The 25,873-nt window shown below is 39.3% G+C and overlaps 4 protein-coding genes across 6 annotated transcripts; 3 read left to right on the forward strand and 1 right to left on the reverse strand.

Moving 5' to 3' along the window:
- Positions 1-2,528: 2,528 nt before the first annotated feature.
- Positions 2,529-8,720, forward strand: LOC103989427 (hydroxyproline O-galactosyltransferase GALT6). Of its 3 annotated transcripts, none has more exons than XM_009408266.3 (8): positions 2,529-3,583; positions 3,939-4,171; positions 4,255-4,542; positions 4,628-4,756; positions 4,873-5,046; positions 7,472-7,579; positions 8,028-8,254; positions 8,361-8,720. In XM_009408266.3, the coding sequence occupies exons 1-7, from the start codon at positions 2,704-2,706 to the stop codon at positions 8,232-8,234; spliced, it is 2,019 nt and encodes a 672-aa protein (XP_009406541.2). In that variant the 5' UTR covers positions 2,529-2,703; the 3' UTR covers positions 8,235-8,254; positions 8,361-8,720. The 3 variants fall into 3 exon arrangements, 2 of the variants coding, with proteins under 2 accessions (XP_009406541.2, XP_009406540.2); XR_010497810.1 differs by having other exon boundaries at positions 2,585-3,583; positions 8,028-8,287; positions 8,361-8,500; XM_009408265.3 differs by having other exon boundaries at positions 8,028-8,720.
- A 1,945-nt stretch (positions 8,721-10,665) lies between these two features.
- Positions 10,666-11,661, forward strand: LOC135640622 (LOB domain-containing protein 27-like). The gene is made up of 2 exons (XM_065155278.1): positions 10,666-11,325; positions 11,416-11,661. The coding sequence occupies exons 1-2, from the start codon at positions 10,733-10,735 to the stop codon at positions 11,522-11,524; spliced, it is 702 nt and encodes a 233-aa protein (XP_065011350.1). The 5' UTR covers positions 10,666-10,732; the 3' UTR covers positions 11,525-11,661.
- A 1,345-nt stretch (positions 11,662-13,006) lies between these two features.
- Positions 13,007-16,801, forward strand: LOC135639707 (uncharacterized). The gene is made up of 3 exons (XM_065153571.1): positions 13,007-14,146; positions 14,231-14,283; positions 16,222-16,801. Exons 1-3 carry the CDS (start codon positions 13,090-13,092, stop codon positions 16,447-16,449), a joined length of 1,338 nt encoding a protein of 445 aa, XP_065009643.1. The 5' UTR covers positions 13,007-13,089; the 3' UTR covers positions 16,450-16,801.
- Positions 16,802-17,265: 464 nt separating this feature from the next.
- Positions 17,266-25,228, reverse strand: LOC135640352 (ultraviolet-B receptor UVR8-like). Its single transcript, XM_065154696.1, has 8 exons — positions 24,995-25,228; positions 23,462-23,617; positions 19,811-19,969; positions 19,046-19,216; positions 18,823-18,954; positions 18,637-18,750; positions 17,754-17,840; positions 17,266-17,672 (listed from the first exon to the last, which is right to left on the reverse strand). The coding sequence occupies exons 1-8, from the start codon at positions 25,203-25,205 to the stop codon at positions 17,494-17,496; spliced, it is 1,209 nt and encodes a 402-aa protein (XP_065010768.1). The 5' UTR covers positions 25,206-25,228; the 3' UTR covers positions 17,266-17,493.
- Positions 25,229-25,873: the final 645 nt, after the last annotated feature.

Below are 25,873 nucleotides of genomic sequence, written 5' to 3' on the forward strand. Positions count from 1 at the left end.
TAAATAGAGTAGTATATATTTGGTTTGAGGAATAAGTTATATATATATATATATATATGGTGATTAGTTTAATGTTTATTGGAAGTAAAAGATGTGATATGACATACAGTTTGTGGTTGGAAGATTAACATATAAACAGAGAAACTAAAAGATAAAAAATTTCATAAAGATAGGAGATGAGCCCAACCACTCATTTAGCCTGTAAATAGAAATGCAGAACATTTCAACATTCTATTGATATCCAATATAACCATCATAGCTCCAACATGATGGATGCATCCCAATTCTATTGATATCCATTATAACCATCATAGCTCCAACCTGATGGATGGATCCCAATTCTACTGATATCCATTATAACCATCATAGCTCCAACCTGATGAATGCACCCCTCATGTTGTGGGAGCTTGCAAGTTGCTCCCACAACATAGGAGGCTGAAGATGAGTTCTAGCATATGGAGTTGATATAAATTTCTCTAGAGAAGGGTATTAATCATATATGATCCAATTATCAGTGACAGCCATGTTAGGCTTCAAGAATTTACCAGTCATGGGGCAATCAAACAATTGTTCAGAATCAAAAAGATCATCTGACAACCAATCAAACAATATAATATACAGTATGTGTTGCTTAACAGATGAAGAGAACCAGCTGATGCTCCAAAGTCAGTTTGTCCAGCAAGGTTGAGTCTCCTGACAGCCTCCCAACACTTCAAAAACAAAGAGCTCCAACATGCTGTTAGTTGGCTGCTTTCTTCCACCACCTACCTCATCATTGTATCTTATGCAGTCCCATCAGATACAGGACAGAGACTTGAAAGAGAGGGGGGAAAAGGAGCAAAACAAAAGCTGATACAAAGAGACAATGGAGTGCAGATGAGCATCACTGGATCTTATGCAGAATACAGACTTGCAAGAGTGAGCAACAACAAATAAAAGGAACAAAGAGAATAAATTGAGTTGTATTTAAATCTAATTAAATTTTTTATCATAGTCCAGGCATGGTGTGTTGATAGCTCTCTATTTTGGCCAATTGACATGTTAAGTCTAATCTGACTTACATTATAGTTTGGTACTCATTGGGTCTTATTTCTATGGCTTAGACTTTGAAATTTGTGGTTACCCAATTAAAATATTTATCACAAGGGAATAATGTTCATCTTCAGTTTCCTAATTATCTTATAAAAGACATAAACAAATAACTAAGGATCATAACCAATCATAAAAACAACTCAATGATCAATCCCAAGAATCCAAGGTACAAATTCTTCATTCTTAGCAATTCTATCCTGCTAAACACATGCATCAGTATCTCATAAAAATGCATGAGCAAAGAACAGAATACACAATGCATATGTGCAGGGAACAAAGCTGGTTGGGTAGGTGAGAAGGGATTGGAAGCTCATCTTAATTAGTCTCAACCATAAATCATATGTCAAGAACAACTCAACCAGTGAAATAAATCCACTTTAGCATGTTGTCATCAACCTATAAGTAAGATCAGCTTGCCATTATTCTTCTGGAAGGGAAAGGTAACAACAATAATTGTTTTATAATTCAAGGAAATTAAAGACTTAGGAATGGGTAAGATCTTGAGTGGATCCTCCACTACAAAAAGACAAATTGTTTCAATTGAACTTGGATGGATGACAAAAATAAAAACTGTGGATCAAATCAAAGAAATCCAAATTGAGAAGCAGAAGTTTTATAAGAAAAGTTCAAGTTGGAATTGAAAAATAGAAGGTACTAAATTCTATTCCACCAAGATGCTTAGAGAATCATGTTTACATAACATTTTATTTTGAAACTATTATAGTTTCCAAATTGTTATAATGGATATTGTATGGGCTATAACATAATTAACATAAACTAATAAATCTTAATATTCAAAGTCACTTAAAAATTTAATATTAATCATGCTTCTTTTAATTTTTGAGAAAACTAAATTCAGTATCAATACATTTTTATTGATGATCAAGATTTTTACTGGCTAAGTCGGCTAATATATTCATTTCAAATCATGTTATACGATAATCTTTATCGTTCTTATATAATGCATAAGAACAATCTAAACCTATAATAAAATTAATAACTAAGATTGAAGGCGATTTGAATTAATTAAAATATGATCATAATATTTCCAAAGTTACAATATTTTAAATACTGAATCTCGATGGAAAATCCTATTATTAGTTCACTCTAATGTTAGAAATAGATTAAGGCCAGTCAGATTTCGGCAGGAAAATAATTGGTTTTGATGGTTACGAGAGTGGTTTAGACAATTGAATACGACAGATAGGCGTTTCTGATACAATCAAAAGAAAACGGACGGCTGTTCTCGAAAAATCAAAATTTCAGAATCTGCAAGGACACGTGTTCGTTAATGATGAAAAATATTTAAAACATACCAAACTGTGGTAACAGGAAGAATAAAAATAGACTGCTATAAATACCCCCGTCGACCGAGCCACCGACCTCGAAAACGGCTTTCTTTTCGCCTTTCCCTTCCCACCGCCCCCACCACCCCCACGAACTCCTCCTCCTCCTCCGTCGTCGTCGTCGTCGTCGTCTTCTTCTCTTCTCTTATTCCATCGGTTCTTGCCCGGACCGATCGGAGAAGAAGTTGCGGAGTTGGCGGTTCTCCGTGCCCTCTGTTCCTGATCCGGGGGAGGGCCGGAGGTGGTGAGGGTGGGGGGGGCGACGATGAGGAGATCGGCGAACCTCGACGCGGTGGTTTCGCTCGGTCGGAAGTGGCCTCTGCAGGTTCTCCTCGTCCTTGCCCTCCTCTACGGCGCGCTCGTCTTCTTCTTCGAGTACCCGTTCCTCTCCTACCGGATCCCCTCCCCTTCCTCCGCCTACGCCGCTTCCGGGCTCCTCGGCGGCGATGCCTTTAGCCTCCCCCTCAATCTCGGCGCCGAGGTCCGGCCCGCTCCCCTCCGCCCTTCCCGGCGCGCGCGCCTTCTCCACAATTCCGCCAGCGGCCCCGCCGGCCCTCGCCTCCCCTCCGACCCACGACGGGTGATGTCCGCTTCGGGGCTCGATTTCCGGGTCCTCAACGTCACCGCGGTCGGCGGCCGGCCGTTCTCAGGGCTTCACAAGGCCGCGAAGGACGCGTGGGAGGTGGGCCGGAAGATGCTGGAGGAGCTAAAAACTGTTCCTCTGGCGGACCTAGCGACGACGAAGGACGAGAACCGGACGGAGGATAACTGTCCGCACTCGATCATCCTTTCTGGGGAGAAGTTCCTTGAGCGGGGGAGGTTGATGGTGCTACCCTGTGGGCTGACGTTGGGGTCGCACATCACCCTGGTTGCGAAGCCGTACAAGGCCCACCCAGAATACGACCCCAAGATCACGGCCTTGAGCGAAGGGAAGAAGGAGATCATGGTCTCTCAGTTTATGATGGAGCTGCTGGGAATCAAGACGGTGGACGGGGAGGACCCGCCGAGGATACTGCATTTCAACCCCCGGTTGAAGGGGGATTGGAGTGGGAAGCCTGTGATCGAGCAGAACACGTGCTACCGCATGCAGTGGGGAAAGTCCCAACGTTGCGAGGGTTGGACGTCCATGGCTAACGAGGAATCCGGTGGGTTTCTCAAGCTTCCACCTTTAGCTATTCTCTGTCATGAGTCACGTGACACTTTAGGAAAAAAACTAATTTTCATAATTTTGCTATCGAATGCTGCGAGTTCCAAGTTTTGAAATTGGGTTTGCTTTTTGCAATAGCATGCTAAAATTTTGAATTGCAACATTGTTATATGAAAAAAACATTTTGGTTTCTTTTTTCTTTTGTTGCTGTAAATTTCTTCTACAATTACCTTGAGAGTGGAGATTTGCATTCTGAGAACCTTATGTGTGTTTTACAAAGAGATAGGTGTGTTTTCTGTTTTGGTTCATTAATGATCGTTGATTAATGAGCTCATTGTTTACTGATATTTCAGTTGATGGGCTACTGAAGTGTGAAAAGTGGATCCGTGATGATGACAATGGGATGGAAGAGTCAAAGGCAACATGGTGGTTAAACCGGTTGATTGGTAGGACAAAGAAGATTTCTGTTGATTGGCCATATCCATTCGTAGAAGACAAGTTGTTTGTTCTCACTCTAAGTGCTGGATTAGAAGGTTATCATGTCACTGTTGATGGGAGACATGTGACCTCTTTTCCTTACCGCACTGTAAGTTTCAGTTGCAAAAGCCCCACAGCTGATATGATTGGGACTCAACATTTTGTTGATGTAATGGTTTATGTCCTGTGTAGGGTTTTGTTCTTGAGGATGCGACAGGCCTGTCGGTTAATGGGGACCTTCATGTCCAATCCATTTTTGCTGGTTCATTGCCAACTTCTCATCCTAGCTTTGCTCCACAAAAGAATCTAGAAATGTCAGCAGAATGGCAGGCCCTGCCACTTCCTGATGGACCGGTTGAACTTTTCATTGGCATCCTTTCTGCAGGCAACCATTTTGCAGAGCGTATGGCTGTCCGGAAGTCATGGATGTGTGAAGTTAAAAAATCATCTAATATGGTGGCTCGGTTTTTTGTTGCTCTGGTAAAATTTCAAGCTACTCTGACCTACATTTTCCATCCTTTTATTTTGGAGAGATGCTAACTAATAGAGTATTTTGTTCGAACAGCATGGAAGAAAGGAGGTGAATATTGAGTTGAAGAAAGAGGCAGAGTTCTTTGGTGATATTGTTATAGTGCCTTTCCTAGATAGCTATGATCTTGTTGTTCTCAAGACTGTTGCCATATGTGAATATGGGGTTTGTATTGACTATGATCTGTTTTGCCTTGAATTGCTTGCTCTGCTATTTTTGGTCTTAATTATCAATTATTTATAATCTTGTGGTTTTCTTTTTTCCTTTTCTTGCTTTAATAGGTTCGTACTGTTGCTGCTCGCTATATAATGAAATGTGATGATGATACCTTTGTTAGAGTTGATTCAGTGATGAATAAAGTCAGAAAAGTCCCTAGTGACAAAAGCTTATATGTGGGTAACATGAATTACTACCACAAGCCATTGCGAGAAGGGAAATGGGCTGTGACATATGAGGTACATAAATGCAAGTTTTTCTCATATCTAAGCACAATTGCAGTCTAAGCAATCGCCATATCATATATAAGGTTTTACACAAGTAACAAAATTTCAGAGCATTATAATATCCCTTCTAACTCTGTATGCAATATTTTAATATTGTACTTTTGTTCTGTCTTATCATTCTAGGATTTACATTTTTTGCACTAGTAGAAATTATACTGATTAGATCCTGTTTCCTGAAACGTATCTGCAATGCTTGGTTGGTGAGAGGTATAAGAATCTTTGCAATGATTAGAGGAAACTTGGGTAGATTAAAGTTTGTCTATTTGTTTTTGGTTGAACTATGGACTTCTTGAAGTGTCTAAGAAATTCTTTTGCAAGGCTAAGTCTCCTTCATCTAATTATGTAAGGAAAAGAAAAGATGTTTGGCTGACTTTCTCACAATAAGTTATGACTATTTTGAAATCAGAAATATTTGGTATCATGAAACAAGAAACACAAAATGGATGTAACCCTAGGAAAGCAATTAATTATTATTTCAAACAAAGAGAGAAAACACAAAAACAGCATTCAGATCTTCTCATGCAAGCTGTATATGGCATAATCAACACCACTGATCTCAAGGATAGCCTCAATTTTGTCCAGTGCTGGTCGATGAATGTAACGATGTGACTCTTCTGATTCCTGAAAGTTTTCAAGTGATTTTTTTGATCCTGGAGCACCTGTAACTTCCTAGGGTCATGTTTGACAAGTAGTCGTATCCATGAGTCTCCTTTTACATTCTCTGGCAATGGGGTTAAATAAAAAAGTATCTCCTCCACAGTTGATGCGTATATATCCTTGAATATAGGTTTCTCTAAGGATTTTAATTTCGAATAATATCGCTCATACCGGGAGATACGTACTGGTCTGCCAGCAGACCGATATGTGGACCGCTCGCTACTGAGCAGTACCGTCGCTACTCGCTACCTGGTGGTATTAGCTGAGGGAGAAGAAAAGGGAGAACCTGGAGATTTGGCATTGCTCTCCCTCGACGATCTCGATCCGTCGCCGTCCTCTCTCATCGGACGTCGCAGATGAGATGTCGTATCCTCCTCGTCTGAGGCGACGAGGCCTTGGCGTCATCGGCGACTTATCATCCGTGCGGGAAGAAGAAGCCTCGGTGACGTCGCGGGGAGAAGAAACGAAGCGTCGTCAAGACGACGAGGCGACGAGGTCACCTCGTCGCCCTTTTTTGCGCGGGGAGAAGGAAACCTCGGTTTCTTCTCCCCACGCGGGCAGAAAAAGGAGGCAACATTGCCTTTTTCTTATAACTTATATATATATACACACACACACATACACATCGAGCGGTACACTCTGGTGTACCGCTCAATACTCTGTACCATACTGTACTGAGTTACACTCGAAACTTCGGTACGGTATGAAATTACAATCCTTGGGTTTCTCAATATGTCTTGTTGTCGATAATATGCATATATAGTGGATCAAGTTCATAATCTAAACTTAGTTCAAATGTTGAGTTGTATCTTTGGTATGCTTCTTAGATGATAGTTGTATTTCTTAATTGGCTGGCAGGGAAAAACTTTGTTGTTTATTGTTTTTTCATTTGAACTGAAAGTATATGATATTATTTATTAATGCCATTTAGTTTGAACGATAGCTGTTAATCAACGCTCAGTGGGAGATGTAAACTTTTTCAACACCAGTGATGCGTTCATGCTTTTTCAAAGACTCGGTGTGATAAATGTTTTCAGATTTTTGTGTCTGATCATGTGCTCGTAGTCAGGGTTCCAAAGAGTTTTTGTTGCTGTGTATGCATATGTAGATATTTGGTTCACTGTGTAAGGACTATGACCACAATGTATGGTGTTACTGCATATGATAAATGTGGAGTTGCATGTGCGCCAAACATGTCCACTTATAAGTTCCACATAAGCACAAAAATACTGCATATGCTAGATTCACATACACCAATGCCGTGACTTATATGGTCCTCTGCATAAGCATGAGAATGCAGCTGCATATTCCTATGTATCCACATATATCATTAACAAGAAAATGAGGTCATATCTTTCGTTTGATGTTTCCTCCTTATAACTCGCATTTTACAGTTGTGCCATCTTAAATTTTACTCATGGTTCATGATAATACAATATTACCCATTGATATATATATATATATATATATATATATATATATTGCTCTAGTATGCATCTTTTCCCATTTAACCATGTACCCTTTTGTAGTCTCATCATCTTTTACTGCCCAATACGTAATTAATCTGGTTGGACATCCAGTATGCTATACATTAGATTAAAGTTATTTTTCTATTACGTAGACTAACTGTTAGTTTTGCTTGAAAAATATGATTACTATCATCTCATACAACAAAGTAACGCATTTAACGTGCTCAGTTGTTATGGATCTCCTTTTGCAGGAATGGCCTGAAGAGAATTATCCACCATATGCAAATGGTCCTGGATATGTTGTATCATCTGATATTGCACAGTTCATCATATCTGATTTCGAGAAACATAAGTTACGGGTAAGCATATTTAATTCTTCTATTGAGTAGCTACTTTTATATTTAGCTTAGCAATACAAGTAGTAACATTATTGGGGCACGATAAACTGGGAACTAGTTGCAACTAATTGTGCCTGTTTGCAAGAATATAAGTGGAGGGTGACCTTCCAAGTCTGGCAAAGGTCCGATCCATTCTAGCGTACCATCTGGAGGAGACACCCGGCTAAACTGTACTGAACAGCACGAAGTTTAAAACTCAGCTTACTAGTTACCTTAACATAATGATTTTATCTTCTGTTTTTGTTTTTGGTTGCTAAGGTTTGTGCTTTTTCTTCATTTATGAAGAGAAATGAAACAATATACAAACAAATTATATTGTGATTAACATCTTTTGTTAACCCCTGCATATCCAATGAAGATTTTGATTAATGGTTACACATTATGATGATGAGTTTTCTAAATTATGCAGTTGTTTAAAATGGAAGATGTGAGCATGGGCATGTGGGTTGAGCAGTTCAATAGCACTCGAGCAGTTGAATACAAACACAGTGTCAAGTTCTGTCAGTTTGGATGCATAGACGATTACTACACTGCACACTACCAGTCCCCAAGGCAAATGACATGCTTGTGGGACAAGTTGCAGGCCGGGAAGCCTCAGTGCTGTAACATGAGATGACGGCAACATGACATTACGAGGCAAAGTCTTAGCAGTTATTTCAGCCGCATTCGGTAACTCGACTGGCTGGCTTGTTAGTGCTTACAAATTTGTTCATTACTTCTTCGTTTTTGTTAACATTGGCAGAGAAAGACAAGTGACGATGGTAGTGCTACCCTGCTGCTTCTACACGCATGTAAAGCTCAAAGAACGTAGATCCTGTTACTTTACGACTTCTTTTTTGGAGGTTGAAGCAGCCTAAAAATCGTCAAGGATCAGAATCTGCTGACTTCTTTGAGTCTCAGATTTTGTAATTTCATCTCAGTGAGACGGGACAAAATGTCATGGCACGGAACCACACCTTGTTTCTGTGCTTATTGTCTATATTGAACAACGGGATATAGCTATCAAGTGCACGGTTGAACTTGCGACCTTTTGTTTTAATTTGCTCATGTGAATTTAACATAATCTTTTCATATTTACAAGTTAATTTCCTTTTGTTGACTAGCAGCTGACTCGCGACATGACCTTCAACTTCAAGATAATTCATTAGTTAAAAGATTTTGGTTATCATCGAAGCATTTGGTATGTGCATTTTATTTAGCAGTGTGACTTCATCAGTTTTTAGAGATTATTATAGTTCTAATCATTATTGTAACACTTTTAAGGTAGAAGTTGAAATGTGGATTCTTTTGAATTTAATGGTTGACAGAAATTTGCCAAATTTCTGATGAGCTTCAAGTTGCTCATAATTTGTGGATTCTGCTTCAAGCTTCAAAGTAAATCTTGCACTAGCAAACAGTTTATGGCTGGAAACCTTCAGGTTGAGAGCCTAATCAATCATGTTGTTGTTGTTGTTTGGGTAAAATCATATAGTGCTAAGATCAACTGAAATATAAACCCAGAGATCAAAACCTTAGCAGTTTTAAGCATCTTCCCCAGAAATCTGAGTTTTCACCTTGACAAGCCTGCAGATCTCTTCTGGGTGGTCAACAGAGTATGTGTTGGTAAAAGCTTCATTGTCAATGTTGTTTACGAAGATGAATCAAAAGGATTCATTGAACCACCCAAACTCATGGCTGAGGCTATGGCTGGATCTTTTGTTGAAAGCTCCTTCACCCTCTCCAGAAAGGCACTGGGAATTTGCCTGCCAATGAACTCAACAGCAACCACACGGCATGCTAAAAGATGTATAAAGCTGTGTGTGAAGAGGATATATATATATATATATATATATATATATATATGCCTAATAAAATAAAATATTAGTATGTAGATGCCTAGGAGAAATTTCACATGTGAAATTATTTTCTTTTATATCCATATCACATGTATGAGCATTTTTACCAGCTATATACCATATCTACAACTGAAACTAATATTTGTGATGCAAAATACAGTGAATCAAATCCAAAATAGGATGAGGAGAAATCAGGAGGAATGCTGGAAGATGAACTAATTCTGTATCCTTTTGAATGGATAATTGTTTGACCAAATAAATATACATTGTTTGAGATATATAAAAAGAAACTAAGTCTGCAAATTGTCCATAAGAAATTGTGGGATTGCACATCAATAAAGCTATTGTAGTCTCTTTAAATTCCCACTTCACTTGGAACACTTCAATTCCCACATCAGAATGTTTCATTCATGAGACTATCATTCTCCCCAATTGAACCTTCAATTTGAAATGCTCCATCCTCATATATGAAACAAATTGCACATCTACTATTGAACTAATTGGTGGTAGTTTTTATCCAAAAAAAAAAACTGTAGTAATTGGAGATCATCCAAACACAAGGAAATTAATTTATCACAAGTGTTTTTTGTGCAACTAAAAATATCCTAAAAGATTGGTTTTACCTAAAAGCAATTATCAAACATTATCTCATTTGTATAATATGATCACTTATCCAACCAATACAATCATACTTCTCCTGTTAATATACTCATGGTAAAATGCATTAAAATATTCCTTCAAGATAAATAGAAGAAGGAAAAGAGAAAAAAACAAACTAAACAGTCTTTCGATGATTTTTCGAAAAAATTATTTTCTTTTTGAATTTTTCTCGAGAGAAACTCTTATTTTCAGATTTTGTATCCGTTCAGCCAAGTCCAATCTACGTCATATGGATCGATCGATATGATGCATCCTTAAAAGTCATGATTATTATCGTAATGTTAAGTTAGACAAAAAAGACTGTCTTACTTAAAAGTATTGTAACAACTATAATTTTTTGAAAAATCTTAAAAAGTAGAAAAAGCGAAAAATAAAAAAACAATAAGGCAGTGATTCCGTGCGACTTCGTCCACCTTCGAGTCTGTCACCCGCTCCGACCTTTTACACGTGCGCCCATCCCGCCGCCAAATCCGCAACTACCCATCCTCTCTCTCTATCCGACTCGGTATCTTCTAACGCTCGCCTCCTCTCCCTCCTCCACCACCTCGACGTGATTGCCTCGTTCAAGTAGCAACAGCACCACTTGCGGTGGCGGCGGCGGAAGAAGGAGACGGAGGAGATGACGGTGAAGGGGGGGACGAACCAATCATGCGCGGCATGCAAGTACCAGCGGCGGAGATGTGCGGCGGATTGCCCACTCGCCGCCTACTTCCCGGCCGACCAGCCGAAGCAGTTCCTGAACTGCCACCGCCTGTTCGGCGTCAGCAACATCCTCAAGATCATTAACCGCCTCGACCCGCCGGAGCAGGCCGAGGCCATGAAGTCCATCATCTACGAGGCCAACATCCGCGACCGCGACCCCGTTCATGGCTGCCTCGGCCTCATCCGCTCCCTGCACCTGCATATCCACCACTTGGAGCAGGAGCTCGAGGCCACCAACAGTCAGCTCGTGCTCCACCGCCACCACCAGCTCGCCGCCTCCTCCTCCTCCTCCTCCTCTTCTACCATGATCGATGGCGCCGCCAGCTACCTTCTCCTCGACAACGGCATCTCCATCGTCGAGAGCTGCAGCATCGCCGACAACAACGACATCAACATGAAGGCGGTGGAACGTTTCTGGGCTCACCATTCTTCCACCCTGCATGCCCCGATGGACGATGAGATCTCACCCGACTTCGACGCCATAGACGAAGACGGAGCCTACGAATCAAGGTCCAACACTTGCGCTCACTGTCTCGTTCGACTTCCTACGATCTCAATCACAATTCTGATGGAAACTGCTTGCTCGATCCTCTCGACCAGCTCCGAGTCTCCGCTCAAGGACACGATGCACTCGGCGATGGCTCACGTCTCACGGAACGAACTCAAGAGCGCCGCCGCTTGCTTCACTCTCACCAGCGCTGTCAACTGAGGGCCACCTCCGGGGCTTCCAATTGCTTCACTGTAATCTTCTTCGCCACCCATGTCTCATATAATCTCTGCTAATAATACCCGGCGATGTTGGATTTCCGCAGCACATATTAGCATGGAGTTGAGGTTTGTGATGAATAAAGCGATTCTTTTGCTAGGGTAGTACGTAGTTTTTTTTGCTTCACTTACTACCATAACACACAGAAGAACTAATCCTTGTGGGAATCATATTTCTTTTCCCCTGCAATTTTGTTGACATTTTGGGTGAAAAGGTATCGTAAAGTTTGATTAATAAGAAAACAATGATCTGATTACTTGCTAGTTCAAAGTTGCTTAGATTTTACATGGAACATCCTGTCAATTTAGCCACCAAAGATAGTTCATATCCATGTATTCCATGCTCCATTTCTGTAAACATTAGGTTAACGAATTTGTCATCTCTGTATCGAGCATGAAGACATAACAATGATTGCTGCATTCATGCAATGAGCATGAAGAAATAATAAGAATTAGATTCATGATTTTATTCTTATGTTAAAGAGGTTGTAAAAGAAGGCAATCTCTTAACCAAGCATGAACAGAGGAGAAAGTCTGCTGCTGCTGCTCATATTAATCGACTGTAAAGAATAAGGTTGTCTTCAAACCTCTCTCTCTTTCTCTTTCTTTCTCTATATATGTATTAGTTGTCTTCTCTCATTTTCTGAAAGTAGTGGGAAATTTAGTTGAAATATTCAACGTATTATTATCTTTTTACCGCAGAGTATGGTGCAATGATTTCATATTCATATCAGGCAAAACAAAGGTATGCAGTCTCTCTCTCACCCTCTCTTCATTGCTGAACATATGCTGATTTCTATCATTGTTCTATTCATCGATCTGTCGATTTATTTATCTAAACTTATCCATCTATCTGATTATCTAAACTTTCAATCTATCTTATCTATCTATCTATCAATTTGATTATCAATATATCTATCTCTGTATTTATCCATCGATCTATCTACCTGTATATCTATCTATCTTCTTTTTCTACTGTGTTCTTCCCTTTCTCTTTACTTGGTTTAACTCTTGGACTATGATTGATTCTTAGATCAGTTTAAGACAACAATATACTTCATATATGGATCCTATTAAAACACAAATAATTACTGTTCCTACAGCTACTGTTACTGCTGGTAGTGCCAAATAAAAGGCAGATTCCGCGCACAGGAGTCCAATCTATGGCTTAGTGGGGCGGCCATCTTTTATGTCCCCTTCTCCATCACGGATCAGCTCCGAATCTTGTCTGTCCTCTCTCCACCTGTCCCAGAAACCGATACCATCAGCTCATATAACGCCCGTTCTATATAACCACCAGTCCGAGTCGTAGCAGTTTTTTGTTTATTTACCGCTCTGATAGTTTATAGCGTTTTGATAGAGCGGCCGTCATTTTCCGAAATATAACGTCTCCATCGGGAAGAAAAGAAAGCAGCAGACAGCAGACTGATATGAACGACCGACATAAAATGGGGGATTACTTCTTCTTCTTCTCCGTGTTTCTCTACTTCGCTCCTTCTGTTTGTTTATATGTCTCTGAATCCAGTGCCGTCTTCTCTGAAGAGCTCCGTGGGCAGCAAGAGCACCAATGCCCACAACGGTGGTAGAGATGGAGGCGGAGGCGAGGGCGAGGGCGGCTTCTTCTACCACCACGGCGAGCGGAGCCGGGGCCTCTGCTCCTCCTGGATCAGCCGCTTGCACATGAGGCTCCTGTCCCTCCCGCCTACCGCCGCGCCGCCTCCTCCTCCGCCGCCTGCACGCCGGAAACTCCCGGCGGATGCCGGTGAAGGTGGCGTCGTCCTCAGCCGCCGCAACGACGACAACTACCCGCATACGATCTCCACCGACGAGTCCCGCACCCGGACTTCCATTTCCAATCTCAACTCGCCTTTCGTCGACCGCCGCTACCTCAACCTGTTCGAGAGGAGGCCCATCGCGGGCGTCCCCCGGCTTCGGTCGCCGCTACCGCCGCCGCGGATCGTGTATGGCGACGAAGGAGAGCGATCGGTCAGTGGGTTCGGCCCCTTCCAGCTCAGGTCAAGGAACCCCGCCCTTCGTCGAGGAGCACAGGAGAGCCTCGGCCGCGACAGCAGTGGCGGGGAAAGGGTTCTTGGAAGCGGGAAGTACCACCACCGCGGTTATTTTCCTCTCTTCCGCAGGATGGCTCACCTCGGGGAAGCTTCGAATGGAGAAAAGGGAATGCTCGGATCTCGTCTCGGAAGTCGGATTGAATCTGTACATGGCGAGGAACAATTAGATCAGGTGAATGTGTGCTTTCCTCCGAGGAGGGCGCCTGATGTCCACGACCAGGTGAAATTGTCCCCATTCTTCCAGTTTCGGCCATCCTTGAACTCGGACTACACGATTGCTAGGAACAAGGCAATCGTTGGCCATCCAACGGACGACGGAAACTCCAAAATTTTGGAGCATCGGAGTCAATTGAGATCGTCACTGCCCATGTCTTACTTCCCACCACAGCAAGTGGCTGATGATCTTCCATCTTGGAGACCGTATGAAAAGCGACACTTCTCTACCGATCAATGGAGTGCGAGTTGTACTTCTGTTCAGCATGCAGCAAGAAGCAGAGGTGAGCCCTCTCTGGAACTTGCTTCTGTTGTTCGGAAAGATAAATCTGCATGCCTGGAGTAGTCTTAATCTGTTTCTATTACAGGTGCTGCTTACAATGATGGTGCTGATGGTGCTGGCCCAATTAGAACATTTTGTGTAAGTTTCTTCTTGCCCTTGATCAACTAATTGGGTTTCAAGCTTCAAATGCATGGAATATCACTGAAAAGACCTTTTTTCAAGGTTAAATTTCCTGGATAGTCCTCAAGCATCAGTGCTCTTTTGAGTTGGTCCTCAGCCTATCTTTTGCATCAAATTGGTTCTCCATTATTGGTCCTATATCAGTCAAAATTTTCTGTCATCTTCCTTTTGGTAGCAATAATGGATGGATGAGTTGTGATAACCTTTTTGTGGATTCGACTTTTAACATTTCTCATGTCATCGGCTTGGTATTCACAAGACAAAATACTCACTGGCTCAAACCTATTCTTGAAACCTCCCAAACTTGATCTCAAAACGTCAAATTTTAATTTTTCTTCTTTTACTATGGAATTGATTTGTATGCCATGTCAATTGTTAAAGCCCACTTAGCACCCAAAAAAAAAAAGCAGAAGAAAAAAAGGTTGACTATGACTAACATCACTAATTTGTTATTTGTCAATGGTGATAGATGATAGAAGGATTTGATTGGTACTGAACTTTGTTCAAGGACCAGTTTGACGCAAAATAGTTTGAGGATCAACTTGTACTAGCACCAAATGCTGAAGGACTATTTAGGTAATTAAGCCTTTTTTAATCTTAGAAAACTTAGATTGGCATAAATTCCGATGGAAAAGTCATGTAGACCTTCCTGGTCCTGATTGAAATTTGCCAATATTAGGAATATACTTTGGTGCCCATAAATCTCAAAAGAAAAGGAAATATTCTAAGTCTGTGTATCAAATTCACCCATATAAAGACTAGCTGATGAAGACCTTTCCTGCCCAACAACCAGATTTCATCAACATCCCTTACCTTAAGTTCCTATTAGCATGTGGAGATTTATTTGGACTAGGCAAGCCAACATTGCTCGAACTTCATGATTTAGTAGGAACCCGAGTCATATATTTTCATGATTTCTTTCTTTTTTTTTATTTGGACTAATAATCCATGTAAAATCCTTTGGATTCTCTTATGGGAATTGCAGGTAGTTCTGAATCTTTCTTTATGTATTGAATAGTCCTACTACTCCCCTCAGCATACTAGGAGTACCCCATTTTTTTATTGTCTGTCTGACAAACCATAAGTTTGCCCATATGAAGAAGCATATGGAGATGGTCCATTTGTATTGTCATGACTCAATATAGGACCTTGCACCACCCGCCTTCAGGAGTATCTTAACTTCCAAAAGGGTGAAGACTACATGTAAGATTTTGTACCTAGCTTTAGTTGACATCCAACTCATTGTCCATGTTGTGTCAAGAGTCTATCAAATGCATTGTAAGCCTGAGGTTTTGTTGGTTATTGCTCTTGTTTAATCTCTTTGTTCACCTTTCAAGTTAATTCGTTGATCAACATCTTTATCCTTACTACTTGGGTTTTATATAGTAGTTTAGTCGATTAGCCCTTAGTTTGGCATGACCATTAGTTTCAAAAAAGTGTTTGGTCTGTACAATTTACATGCCTAGCAGGTTGATTGGGCTGCTAGAAATTTCAAGTGTTCCTATCAACCCCTTAATGGTGACTGATGCATAGTGGTCCATGTTGATACCTAAGATGTGGTTATCCTTGAAGCATGGATGAGATGGGACCACCAAATGTGTAACCTGTCACATGGTGTGCAATATGGGCATATCCTTCATGGTCATTTATGCAATTGTCCTGTGTTTGTTCTTTTGTTACAATAGGTTGAACTTTGTAGTAAATTGGTTATCACTTATTTATATTTCTGAATTCTAGTGCTGATAGATTTGAAATCCCTTGTCTGGTGTCAGTACTCAGTTGCCCAAACAGCTATAAGTTGTTGACTTGGCTCCCAGAAAGCCATAGAAGTTCTTTTGTTTTCTCCTAGACCTTTTCGTTTTGTTCTAAAATTGACCTTTGATCTCTCGCTGACAGGACCCTCATATCTTGCCTCAGAATGCGACAGTAAACCATCTTGAGAGAACTTCTGTATGCTTGAGTGAACCAGAAGAACCTTTTTCATTTTGGAACATGGGAAGATTTAAGAGAAGAAACACAGTCTCTTCAACAATTGGATTGACGCGCAACCTCAGTATCAAGCGAAACGCGAACTTGGACGATTCTCTTCCTCCAAAGTTCAGGAAGTTGGGCCATGAAGATTAGCATCAGTGCTTGGAGATACAGTGAGCTGCATCATTGTTATGACCACAAGTCAGAATGATCCTAAAATGAAATTTCCTCTGTAAACAAAATTATCAGGTAACCATCGTCACTTATGAAGCATCAGATATATTTGTACTATCAGAAAGAACTCAGATGTAGGAAATAATGAAGCATTTGAAGTGCTTCAAGCTGAGAAGAAGCACAATGTTACTCTGGCAGTCCCTATGTAGCGGCATGTAATAATCCTGCCATGGTTTCTTTTCTTGTACTAAAGTGATGAATATTTTGTTTTCTTTATGCAGGGATGAGGTGAGGTATATAAGAATAAGTATAAACAAATTTTGTTGCGTTATTTTGAGTCTTGCTTGCATGTTATAACTGGTGATTATATGACATATGTATCCGAATGGCTGAGGTGATCTTCGCGTAACCTCGACCTATTAAAGATAATATTAAGATCGACTCTAGATGAAATCTAGCTTCTCGATGGTTTCTCCGCAAAGGTCAACGTCCGTTACACTACCCTTGACATTTTTTTGCATGTCAACGACAGTTAATTATTAAAATATCCCCTATCAATCCCGTGTAGCATATGCTCACCTGCGGTACCCATAAGCACCACAGTGCTGCATGATGTGACACAGAACAAGGAAATATTTTAAGATAGCCTCGGAGCACGAGGCGGTGACCGGACCACCATGCCTTCAGCCATGTGAAGAAAATTATGGTTTCCTAACTCTTTATAACTACATTACATTAGAAGCAGAAGGCTCCAACTTTCGAGTCTGAAAAGTTACAACAAGAAATCATACAGAATTGTGGCAGAGAAATAGAATTCATCTTCTCCAACTTTATTTTCCCCAAAAAGAATACATATATTAATTACTTGATGATACATCATAAGTAGAATACAAATATCTGAATCAGTCCCCTCTTCAAAATGAATCAAAATTTTAATCCCTAGCATAATTTGCTGCTCAATTTACATCATCTCCAACAGGACTTAAACGATATTACTCTCGAACTGGACTTGCATAAACAATGTTACTCTGTTGCTTTTGCGACAATTGTAAATCCACTGCCACAATATACGGCAAATTGAGTCCAAAGAAATGATCCATTGCAGTCCAACTTTACCTCCTGTGGGCGTGTTTGATCAGATGTGTTCCCCAGGCCAAGCTGGCCATGCTCCCCCCAGCCCCATGTCATTACCGATCCTTTCTCTGATAAATATGCCATAGTAAATAACTTTAATTGCATCAGACAGAAAAAAGAGAGAGGCAACCATGTGTTGTTTGTCTCACCTGTTACAAGAGCAGAATGTTCAGCACCTGCTGCAATGCTCACCGCCTTCTCATCAAGGCAGGGAACTCCCTCCAGAGTGAGAGAACCTAGGAGTCATATATAAGACGGCTCACTTGCCAGGAACAAATAAAGTTGACTAAAGCAAAGAATATTTAAAATTCCATGATATTCAACAGAGTCACTTAAGCCGAGAATAACTGTACTGACAAAGAATGCCAATTTATAAGAGCTTTATCTTGACTAACAGTAAAGGCTTTTCTCACCAGATCAGTAATTCACCACCTTTTGAGTCATTCAGTATTTGTATACCAAAAACAATTGGTCATTTTAATGGGGAATCACATCAGATGGCTACAAAATATACCAAATTTGAATAGCAACTCAGCCTTGTGCAAGCAAATCTGTTGTTGTCAAGACTTAAAATTTAGAGTTCAGGGATCAGTGCCTGAAGAGTATAAGAGAACCAAATCTTACAGTACATAAAAAAAAAGTAATAGCGAACAACAAAAGATATGAGAAATAATTAGTCTTGCAAGAGTTCGGTATCTCAAGAGACAGGTAAAGTCAAACGTCGCCAGCTAGATTTTTATACAGATTGAGATAATTTCATCCGTAAATTATCCGTAAATTTAGAGTTCAGGCATCAGTGCCTGAAGAGTATGAGAGAACCAAATCTTACAGTACATAGAAAAAAAGTAATAGCGAACAACAAAAGATATGAAATAATTAGTCTTGCAAGAGTTTGGTATCTCAAGAGACAGGCAAAGTCAAACGTTGCCAGCTTGATTTTTATACAGATTGAGATAATTTCATCCATAAATACATGGAATGATTCCTTTTTATTGGTCAATAAATTCTTATATAAAAAAGAACAAAAGATACCATTTGAGGTGGTACATGAAGCAAGCATAGGTAATCCATGCTCCACCAAGTTCACTTTTTGAGTCTCTGCGAGTAGACCATGGCGGCTCCCACCAAGCATATAAACGAATCCATCTGTGAGGCAGTCGGTAAACTAATCATAACATGCTATATATATAATCTAACACTACTCTTAAAAAGAAGTACCAGCCATTACTAAGGCATGATTCCATCCAAGAGCAACTTGTGAAATCCGTAGAGACAGCGGTGCAATTTGGGGGATATGATTATCAACATTTCCACTGAATCGTCTACCCCATAAGTATAACTGTCCACTAGCTGATGCAAAATAAGCAATTGCATGTTTAATAACTCAAAAAGTCAAGAGGAAAAACATAAGCACTATTACATTTAATTAATACGGACATACCTGATAATGCAGCACTATGATCGCCATTGGCATGGATGCTGACTATTTTACGGTCATCAAATCCTTGAACAGCCGCAGGAAGATTAAGTAATCTTTGGCCTCCAGATAGATGCTTACCAATTTGTCCATGTCTCCCAGAGCCAAAACCATAAATCATATCACCTGAAGATCCTGCTTAAATAGTATGGTGTATTAAAATTACCGATTAATAGAAGATACATCCATGATGATGAGAAACTCATATTGGCAGCAAAATTCTGAACATATGCAAAACAATTTTGTCCTACTATTTGGAAGAATGAAGCTTAGGTCTAAGATTTGCTTATCAAGAAAAACATAGAATTTATCAGCAGCCGCAGCTAGAGTACATAACAGAGATTTCCTTAATATGATAAGGTTACACTAGTGTGTAGACATGAGTATTTCCAAGGCGGTGAACGTTAGGATAGGAATATGACTTCGTACTTACATAATCAAGCACATGACAAACATGGCAAAAGGCACTAAAAGTTATTAGAAATTTCCAAGCTTCTATTTGATGATTGTGGGAAGAGCATAAAAGAGGTCAATAGGATGTCACAGTATCAAATTTCTCTGAAATATAATTCTTAAACTAAGGAGTTCATAATAACATGCATGGTCTCTTATTTTAACACCAATGCTTTTCTTCTTCAACTTTGCAAATGTGACTTGTAAAAGGCCAACTGAATTGGCATGTTGAGCTATAAATTTTAATACAGAGCTAAAACTCATGAATGTTTTTACCTGTTACCAAGGCGAGAGAATGACGCATTCCACATGCTACTTGCTTAACATGTTGTGAAACAAAAAATTGGACTTTAAAGGGAGAGCCATGTGACTGATTGTCCCCATTGCCAAGCTGTCCAAATGAGCCATCTCCACACATAAAGAGACATCCCGTATCTATGAAGGGATATGAGGAAGATCCATTATTTAAAAAAAAAAACTCAGATAGATGCTCTAAAAGAACAGCAAAAGAATATCAGAATGACCAATAGAAGTCACAGTTGCTTACAAGAAAAAGAGCAAAAAAGCTGGAGACAAAAACAAATGCTAAGTTGGTGGCTGAAATGAATTAGAATAAATAATTGTACAACTAAATAAAGAACCAGTCAGAAAATGGGTGATACGAGGTGATCCAACTTCGCAATACTTTGCGGCAAGGTGATTCCAGCTCAAGGATCACCCTTGATCTGTCAAACTATGCAGGTTGAGTTCAGCTGATCCACATACCAATCTGAGTCAACCACATGCCAATCTTGTCCAAAACAGAACTGATTCAGAGAATAACTTGGCTAATTCTGGCAGATCTTGGGCAATTCCAGCCATTTCTAATGGATTCTGACTAATCTCAACCAAGATAGGCAGATAGTACAGTATGTGGATCATGGAGCAGATACTATAGGAGTGTATACATGATACACGATACACAGCAAGAGAATTATAATGAATAATGCAACTGTGTATAAGTTAAAACTGACATAAACTGACAAAACAACTGGTGTTCATACCAGTCTACATGTTCTAGTGCAAATTAAGATGGATATATGAGTTTGCTTGCAAATAAACAATGTTGACATCCTGTTGTAACATGATGCTTGCAGAATCAGGTACCTATGTTTTTTAGAGTAGGAAATTAGGGAATACTTTGATCAGGAGAATGTTGATGTATCACTCTGTTACAACCATACTTCCATATGCAATCTTTCTAACCTATGGAACTACCATGAGTAGGCAAACACAATTCTAGTGACGAAATGATATGCTTATAATAAGATATGATCCACGAAGCCTCAAAGCTTCATAATGGATTATAGACGAATCACAAAGTATGATGGGAAAACATGGTGCACAATATTTGAATGTTTAGCAACAAAAGCTAAAACATATTTTTCAACAAGAAAACGTAGCTATCAAAGGTTAAACAATAATTGGCATATGTAACAGGATGTATAAACCCAGAGAAAAACAACATCAAATTTCTACTAATAAAATAAATAAATAACTACCCAGTTTCTTGGGATAGAACTCTAGTATACTACCAGGAAATCCAAAATTGATGAAGTGGCACTTCAGACAGCTGTAGAAATTTACAATTAGCAGAAACCTAAAATTCTTGTCTTCTGAAATTATTTGAGTTGGTACACCAGCCACTACGAAAGCAAAATTACTTTCACCATTGTGCTTCAATTAAATGAGTGGGATTTAACAGCCCAAATCTTCGCCGTGGAAAAATAAGGTGTCCTTGCTGTAATTGATGCTCATGATACAGAACCAGTAACAATCATGGCATTGCATTCAACCAATATTATAATTAAATGACAAAGCCAATATTTGTGTCGTGTTCGAAACACACAGCATGATCGAAAGGATATTAATGGGTGGTTTTATATGGATAATAAAATGAACACACAATGCTCAAATTTCTTGAGCCTGAACTACTTAAGCTGCACAAGATGCAAACTACTTTAAGCTTCATTAGACCATCATGTTGGATTCTATTCTTAAGAGTAGCTATTGCAACAACTACGAGTTCTCAGCTCTTAGCGTCGAGGGAAGAAATCATTCAAAATTTAGAAATGGAATTATGATGATGGATATCTAGGGAAACAACAATCTAAACAATCCAACCATGAACCTAACAACAAACGGACACATTAAGATTACAAATGTATCCGTTGAGAACACCCTCTAAACATAATTAATCTCTTCTATAAAATTGTTCTCTCCCTAAAATTCAAAGTCAAAAAAATCTATAAAGCCAATTTTATTTCTCTTCTTTATGCATGCATTATTGGTTAAAGCAGGAGCTTAATACTAGGTTTGTATCTTTCAAGTGGAACAATGTTATCGTTGCATCATATAATATCTACGGAAGACATGCATGTCACATTATATATATATATATATATATATATATATATATATATATATATATATATATATATATATATATATATATATATATATATATATATATATATATATACACACACGATAAAGAACTAGATTGGGTACCTTCATATCTGGAAAGCTATCATCAATAGTATTTTGCAAAGGTGCTTGCCTAGGCGCTCAGACCAGACGAGGCAAGACTCGAGCGCCTCAAGAAGCCTCAAGGTGGGGCGTTTTACTAAAGAGCCGCTCGGCCATGCACTTGGGCCCAACATTGGGCGACTCAAGTGCGCGCTCAAGACAAAGTGGTCGCTATTCGACTCAAGTTCGAGCCTGGACGATTAAGTTGGTTTAATCAAACCAACTAATACCCTATGACCGACCCAGTGAAAGCAACGAGCAAAACCCTCCTGTTGCCTTCGTTTGCTTTGTCCATCGCTGCAGCTTCATTCGCAGCCGTCGGCAACTTCGTCTGCCACCTTAGTCCACTTCATTCGCTTCGTCTGCTACCATCTGCAACTTTGTTCGCTGCCATCTGCAACTTTGTGCACCGCTGGTTTCCACTTTCCCCCCATCTTCGTCCACAACCTTTCTTCGATTACTTCTCAATCTCCTCTCTTTCTCATTTTATAGGTAATTAGCCTTTCACTGATTACTTTGATGCACCCGTTTGAGGTGGATGCATTATTAGGAGTTAGAATTTAGAACATAACAGTACAATTACTTTGATGAACCGGCTTAAGGTGGGCGCACCAACTTGTTTTGACATTTTTGTTATTAGAAGATGAACAATATAATTTGGTACTTTATATAATTCCAATTTGATGTGTCATTTTTATTTTTTTGATCATACTTATCAATCGTAATATGTTTTTTAAATTTTAATATTCGAGAGCGTCTTGTTTCGCTCGGGCGATCACCTAGGCGAGTGCCTAATGCCTTGAGAGTTTTGGGACCTTGACGCCATTTGGCGCCTAGCACTTTTAAAAACACTGATCATCAATAATATCATGTATATGAACTACAGTAGGAAGTCTAATTTGTTCCTTGCCTCATAATAGTAAGTATTGTTCCTAAGATTAGTAATAAGCTACAAAATGCAAACTGATTTCTCCAGAAACAATATCAAAATTCATAAAATCAATAAAAGCCCTCCGAAGTTTTTACCATCACAATTTCAGAAGTATAACAAGACTTTTATGATTTCACAAGCATGCATTAAAAGGATAAAGATCCGTAGGAAGCTTTTCTTACCATTTTAAATCTGCAGCATTACCAAAGTCAACATAAGTTATTATGGCACATAATTTAATGCCCTAGGATAAATTTAAGACAAAAATTCACTTGTTCGTATATCTAGAAATAAAGCAGACAATTTGATTCACAATCACTTAAAATTTGGCTCATGAGAGAACAATTTTTGAAGAATGAATACTGCCTTTCGGTTTAAAATTTAGATGGAACAATGAAGAGGAAATAATCATTCTAGCATGTAAAAACCTGTAACAAAACCAGAGTGATTCCATCCAGCAGAAACGTAGGACATAGTTAAGCTCTCAAGGAATTTTACAGGCTTCGGTCGGGAACAGCTTTCGAACTTCCCATGACCAAGTTGACCATGTGTACCTCTTCCCCACGTCAAAACTTTACCATCACCTACAAAAGGTCAAGTCATGTGAAGCATTTCACCTAAATAACTTAAATGCTTCTAGAATCTGTTACAATAATAACTATACAGGACCGGATAGGTGGAATCTCAAATACTAGATGTGAAGAAGAAAACAGTAGGTCAACAGTAAGAAATAAAACTTTAGAAGTTTCAAACCATAATCATGCTCAATCTAAGATGATGGGAGAGGATGAGAACAGCTACTAGGTTCCACATCAAGCAGCGAAAACTTTAGGATAGCCTCAGTATTAAAAAAGAAATAAAGATAAATAGAGACAAAATAAAGCTAAATTGAGAATAATCAAAGGCACTATGTGGAGTTCATCAAAACATCCAATGAAGTGTGTTAAAGAAAGAGGATCCAAGACAAACTTTTATGAAAGGTAATATATTAAAATTACATCTAAAATCAACACTTGAAACCAAACTATTTCTCAAGTACATTGGCGAACATTATATTGAAAAAGAACTTTACATCTAAAACCAACACTAGCAATTTAATGGTAATTTCTTATACACATAAAATTACTGATAAATAGGGTAAGATACCATTAGACCTAAGCAGTAAACATCCATTCTAAGAAGATCAATGATGGCAAATAAAACAAGTAATATCACTCCTGGAAATTATGTATCCACAAAGAAAAAATGATCTATTATGAATATAATAATGATCTGTGTGTGAACAGTACACTAAATGTCTAAGGTGATATAAAAGTCCTTTGTGCTCAAGAAGAACCATGGAGAGACATTTTTTGCTTATAAATTATTCTTCCCTTTTTTTTTTTTCTTTTGAGAGGGAATACTGGGCCTGCAACAGAGCAGAGACTGAACCCCAGACCCTTCATGGCAGATCATTCATGGAAGGAGAGATGCTATGCCATCCAAGACAAGGGTTGGTGCTGAAAATCCACGTTCCTCATTATAGCTAAAGCTCACACAATCAAGAAGCAACTCTGTAAAATTGGTGGAAAGGGTAAGTTTTTATTTTTTATTTTTTTTTATCTAGAAGGACAAATTCATCAAAATATAGCCAAAGATGGATTATATTTACCATCATGTGAAGGCGTCAAACCGTGTGGCAAACTCATCAAGAATCAATCAACGAATCTTTTGCAATGTCCAAGTGATTCCCTTTAATGTTTCTCTTAGGATTAATCAACAAGGAGTGTTATCCATCATTTAAAAGAAGAAACTCTAGCTATTAATTCTATATCAAGCAAAATAAGGATATTTCATGAAGAAAGAAGTTAAGTACCGAATACTGAATCGAGTGACGACAAAAGCCCTACAATTTTGCGCTAAAATCTCAATCAACAGAAACAGAAACTCATTCCGGGTTGGTTGATGGGGGGAGTTAGTACCAGTGAGGGCGACGGCGTGGGCGCCACCGCAGGCGACCCTAGATACGGCGGTGGGAAGGTGGGGGAGGGGCTGGGGGAGGTGCTGGTCTTCGATGGTGCCGGTCCCTAGCTGCCCGTCGGTCCCCGCGCCCCAACTCCAAGCATACACTTCCTCCTCCTCCTCCTCCTCCTCTGCCGCCGCCATCTCCACCGCCTCTTCAGCTATCTCCATCGTATTCGACTCTTCGACTTCTTTCGTTTACCCTTACGCGATTCAGAACACATTTATAATATAGTTAGGATTTGAAATAAAAATATCAATTTTGGTTTTCTTTAAGATAATTTGTGATATAATTCCATATACAATTTGGATATATATGTATATGTATATATATATATATACATCAATATATATATATATAACCATATACATCAAAATATATATATATATATATATATATATATAACTTAAACTAGTTAATATGAGTTGTATTGAGATGGTTAACTTAAGTACTATGAAGGGAAATAAATTTCATATATATTGAAGTTATATATATATATATTTGGAGAGAAATTTCATATGTTTTGATGATTTCTGATGCATTTGGCTTTAACAAACACATCCCTTTTTGCTGCTTTCTTTATTTATGGTAGTCTCAACCAAAGGTTCGTCGTACCGTACCGTACTGACGTTTCGATCCAGGCTCGATAAGATACGGTACCGATGTATTGGGCGGTACATCAGGATGTACCAAGCGATACACCTTGGTTTACCGAATAATTTTATATTTTTTATATTATAGCAGTGCTACAGTATAATACTGTAGCACTATAGCGGTATCGGACAGTCCGTGTATCGATAGCCTGTCGGACCGGTATCGAGCGGTACGCTTCGATATG

This window comes from Musa acuminata, chromosome BXJ3-6 (genome assembly GCF_036884655.1).
Source record: "Musa acuminata AAA Group cultivar baxijiao chromosome BXJ3-6, Cavendish_Baxijiao_AAA, whole genome shotgun sequence".
Taxonomy (NCBI): domain Eukaryota; kingdom Viridiplantae; phylum Streptophyta; class Magnoliopsida; order Zingiberales; family Musaceae; genus Musa; species Musa acuminata.

What these genes read in the sequence shown, in the direction of transcription:
- LOC135640352 (XM_065154696.1), bottom strand. Translation starts at nt 25,205, where the DNA reads ATGGAGATAGCTGAAGAGGCGGTGGAGATGGCGGCGGCAGAGGAGGAG. An exon ending in TCACTCTGGTTTTGTTACAG is followed by an intron (nt 19,970 to 23,461) that starts GTTTTTACATGC and finishes ATCCCTTCATAG; the next exon opens with ATACGGGATGTCTCTTTATG. An exon ending in TTCATGTACCACCTCAAATG is followed by an intron (nt 17,841 to 18,636) that starts GTATCTTTTGTT and finishes TATGACTCCTAG; the next exon opens with GTTCTCTCACTCTGGAGGGA.
- LOC135639707 (XM_065153571.1), top strand. Translation starts at nt 13,090, where the DNA reads ATGTCTCTGAATCCAGTGCCGTCTTCTCTGAAGAGCTCCGTGGGCAGC. An exon ending in GCATGCAGCAAGAAGCAGAG is followed by an intron (nt 14,147 to 14,230) that starts GTGAGCCCTCTC and finishes TTTCTATTACAG; the next exon opens with GTGCTGCTTACAATGATGGT. An exon ending in GCCCAATTAGAACATTTTGT is followed by an intron (nt 14,284 to 16,221) that starts GTAAGTTTCTTC and finishes TCTCGCTGACAG; the next exon opens with GACCCTCATATCTTGCCTCA.
- LOC103989427 (XM_009408265.3), top strand. Translation starts at nt 2,704, where the DNA reads ATGAGGAGATCGGCGAACCTCGACGCGGTGGTTTCGCTCGGTCGGAAG. An exon ending in CTCGGTTTTTTGTTGCTCTG is followed by an intron (nt 4,543 to 4,627) that starts GTAAAATTTCAA and finishes TTGTTCGAACAG; the next exon opens with CATGGAAGAAAGGAGGTGAA. An exon ending in TTGCCATATGTGAATATGGG is followed by an intron (nt 4,757 to 4,872) that starts GTTTGTATTGAC and finishes TTGCTTTAATAG; the next exon opens with GTTCGTACTGTTGCTGCTCG.
- LOC135640622 (XM_065155278.1), top strand. Translation starts at nt 10,733, where the DNA reads ATGACGGTGAAGGGGGGGACGAACCAATCATGCGCGGCATGCAAGTAC. An exon ending in GACGGAGCCTACGAATCAAG is followed by an intron (nt 11,326 to 11,415) that starts GTCCAACACTTG and finishes CCTCTCGACCAG; the next exon opens with CTCCGAGTCTCCGCTCAAGG.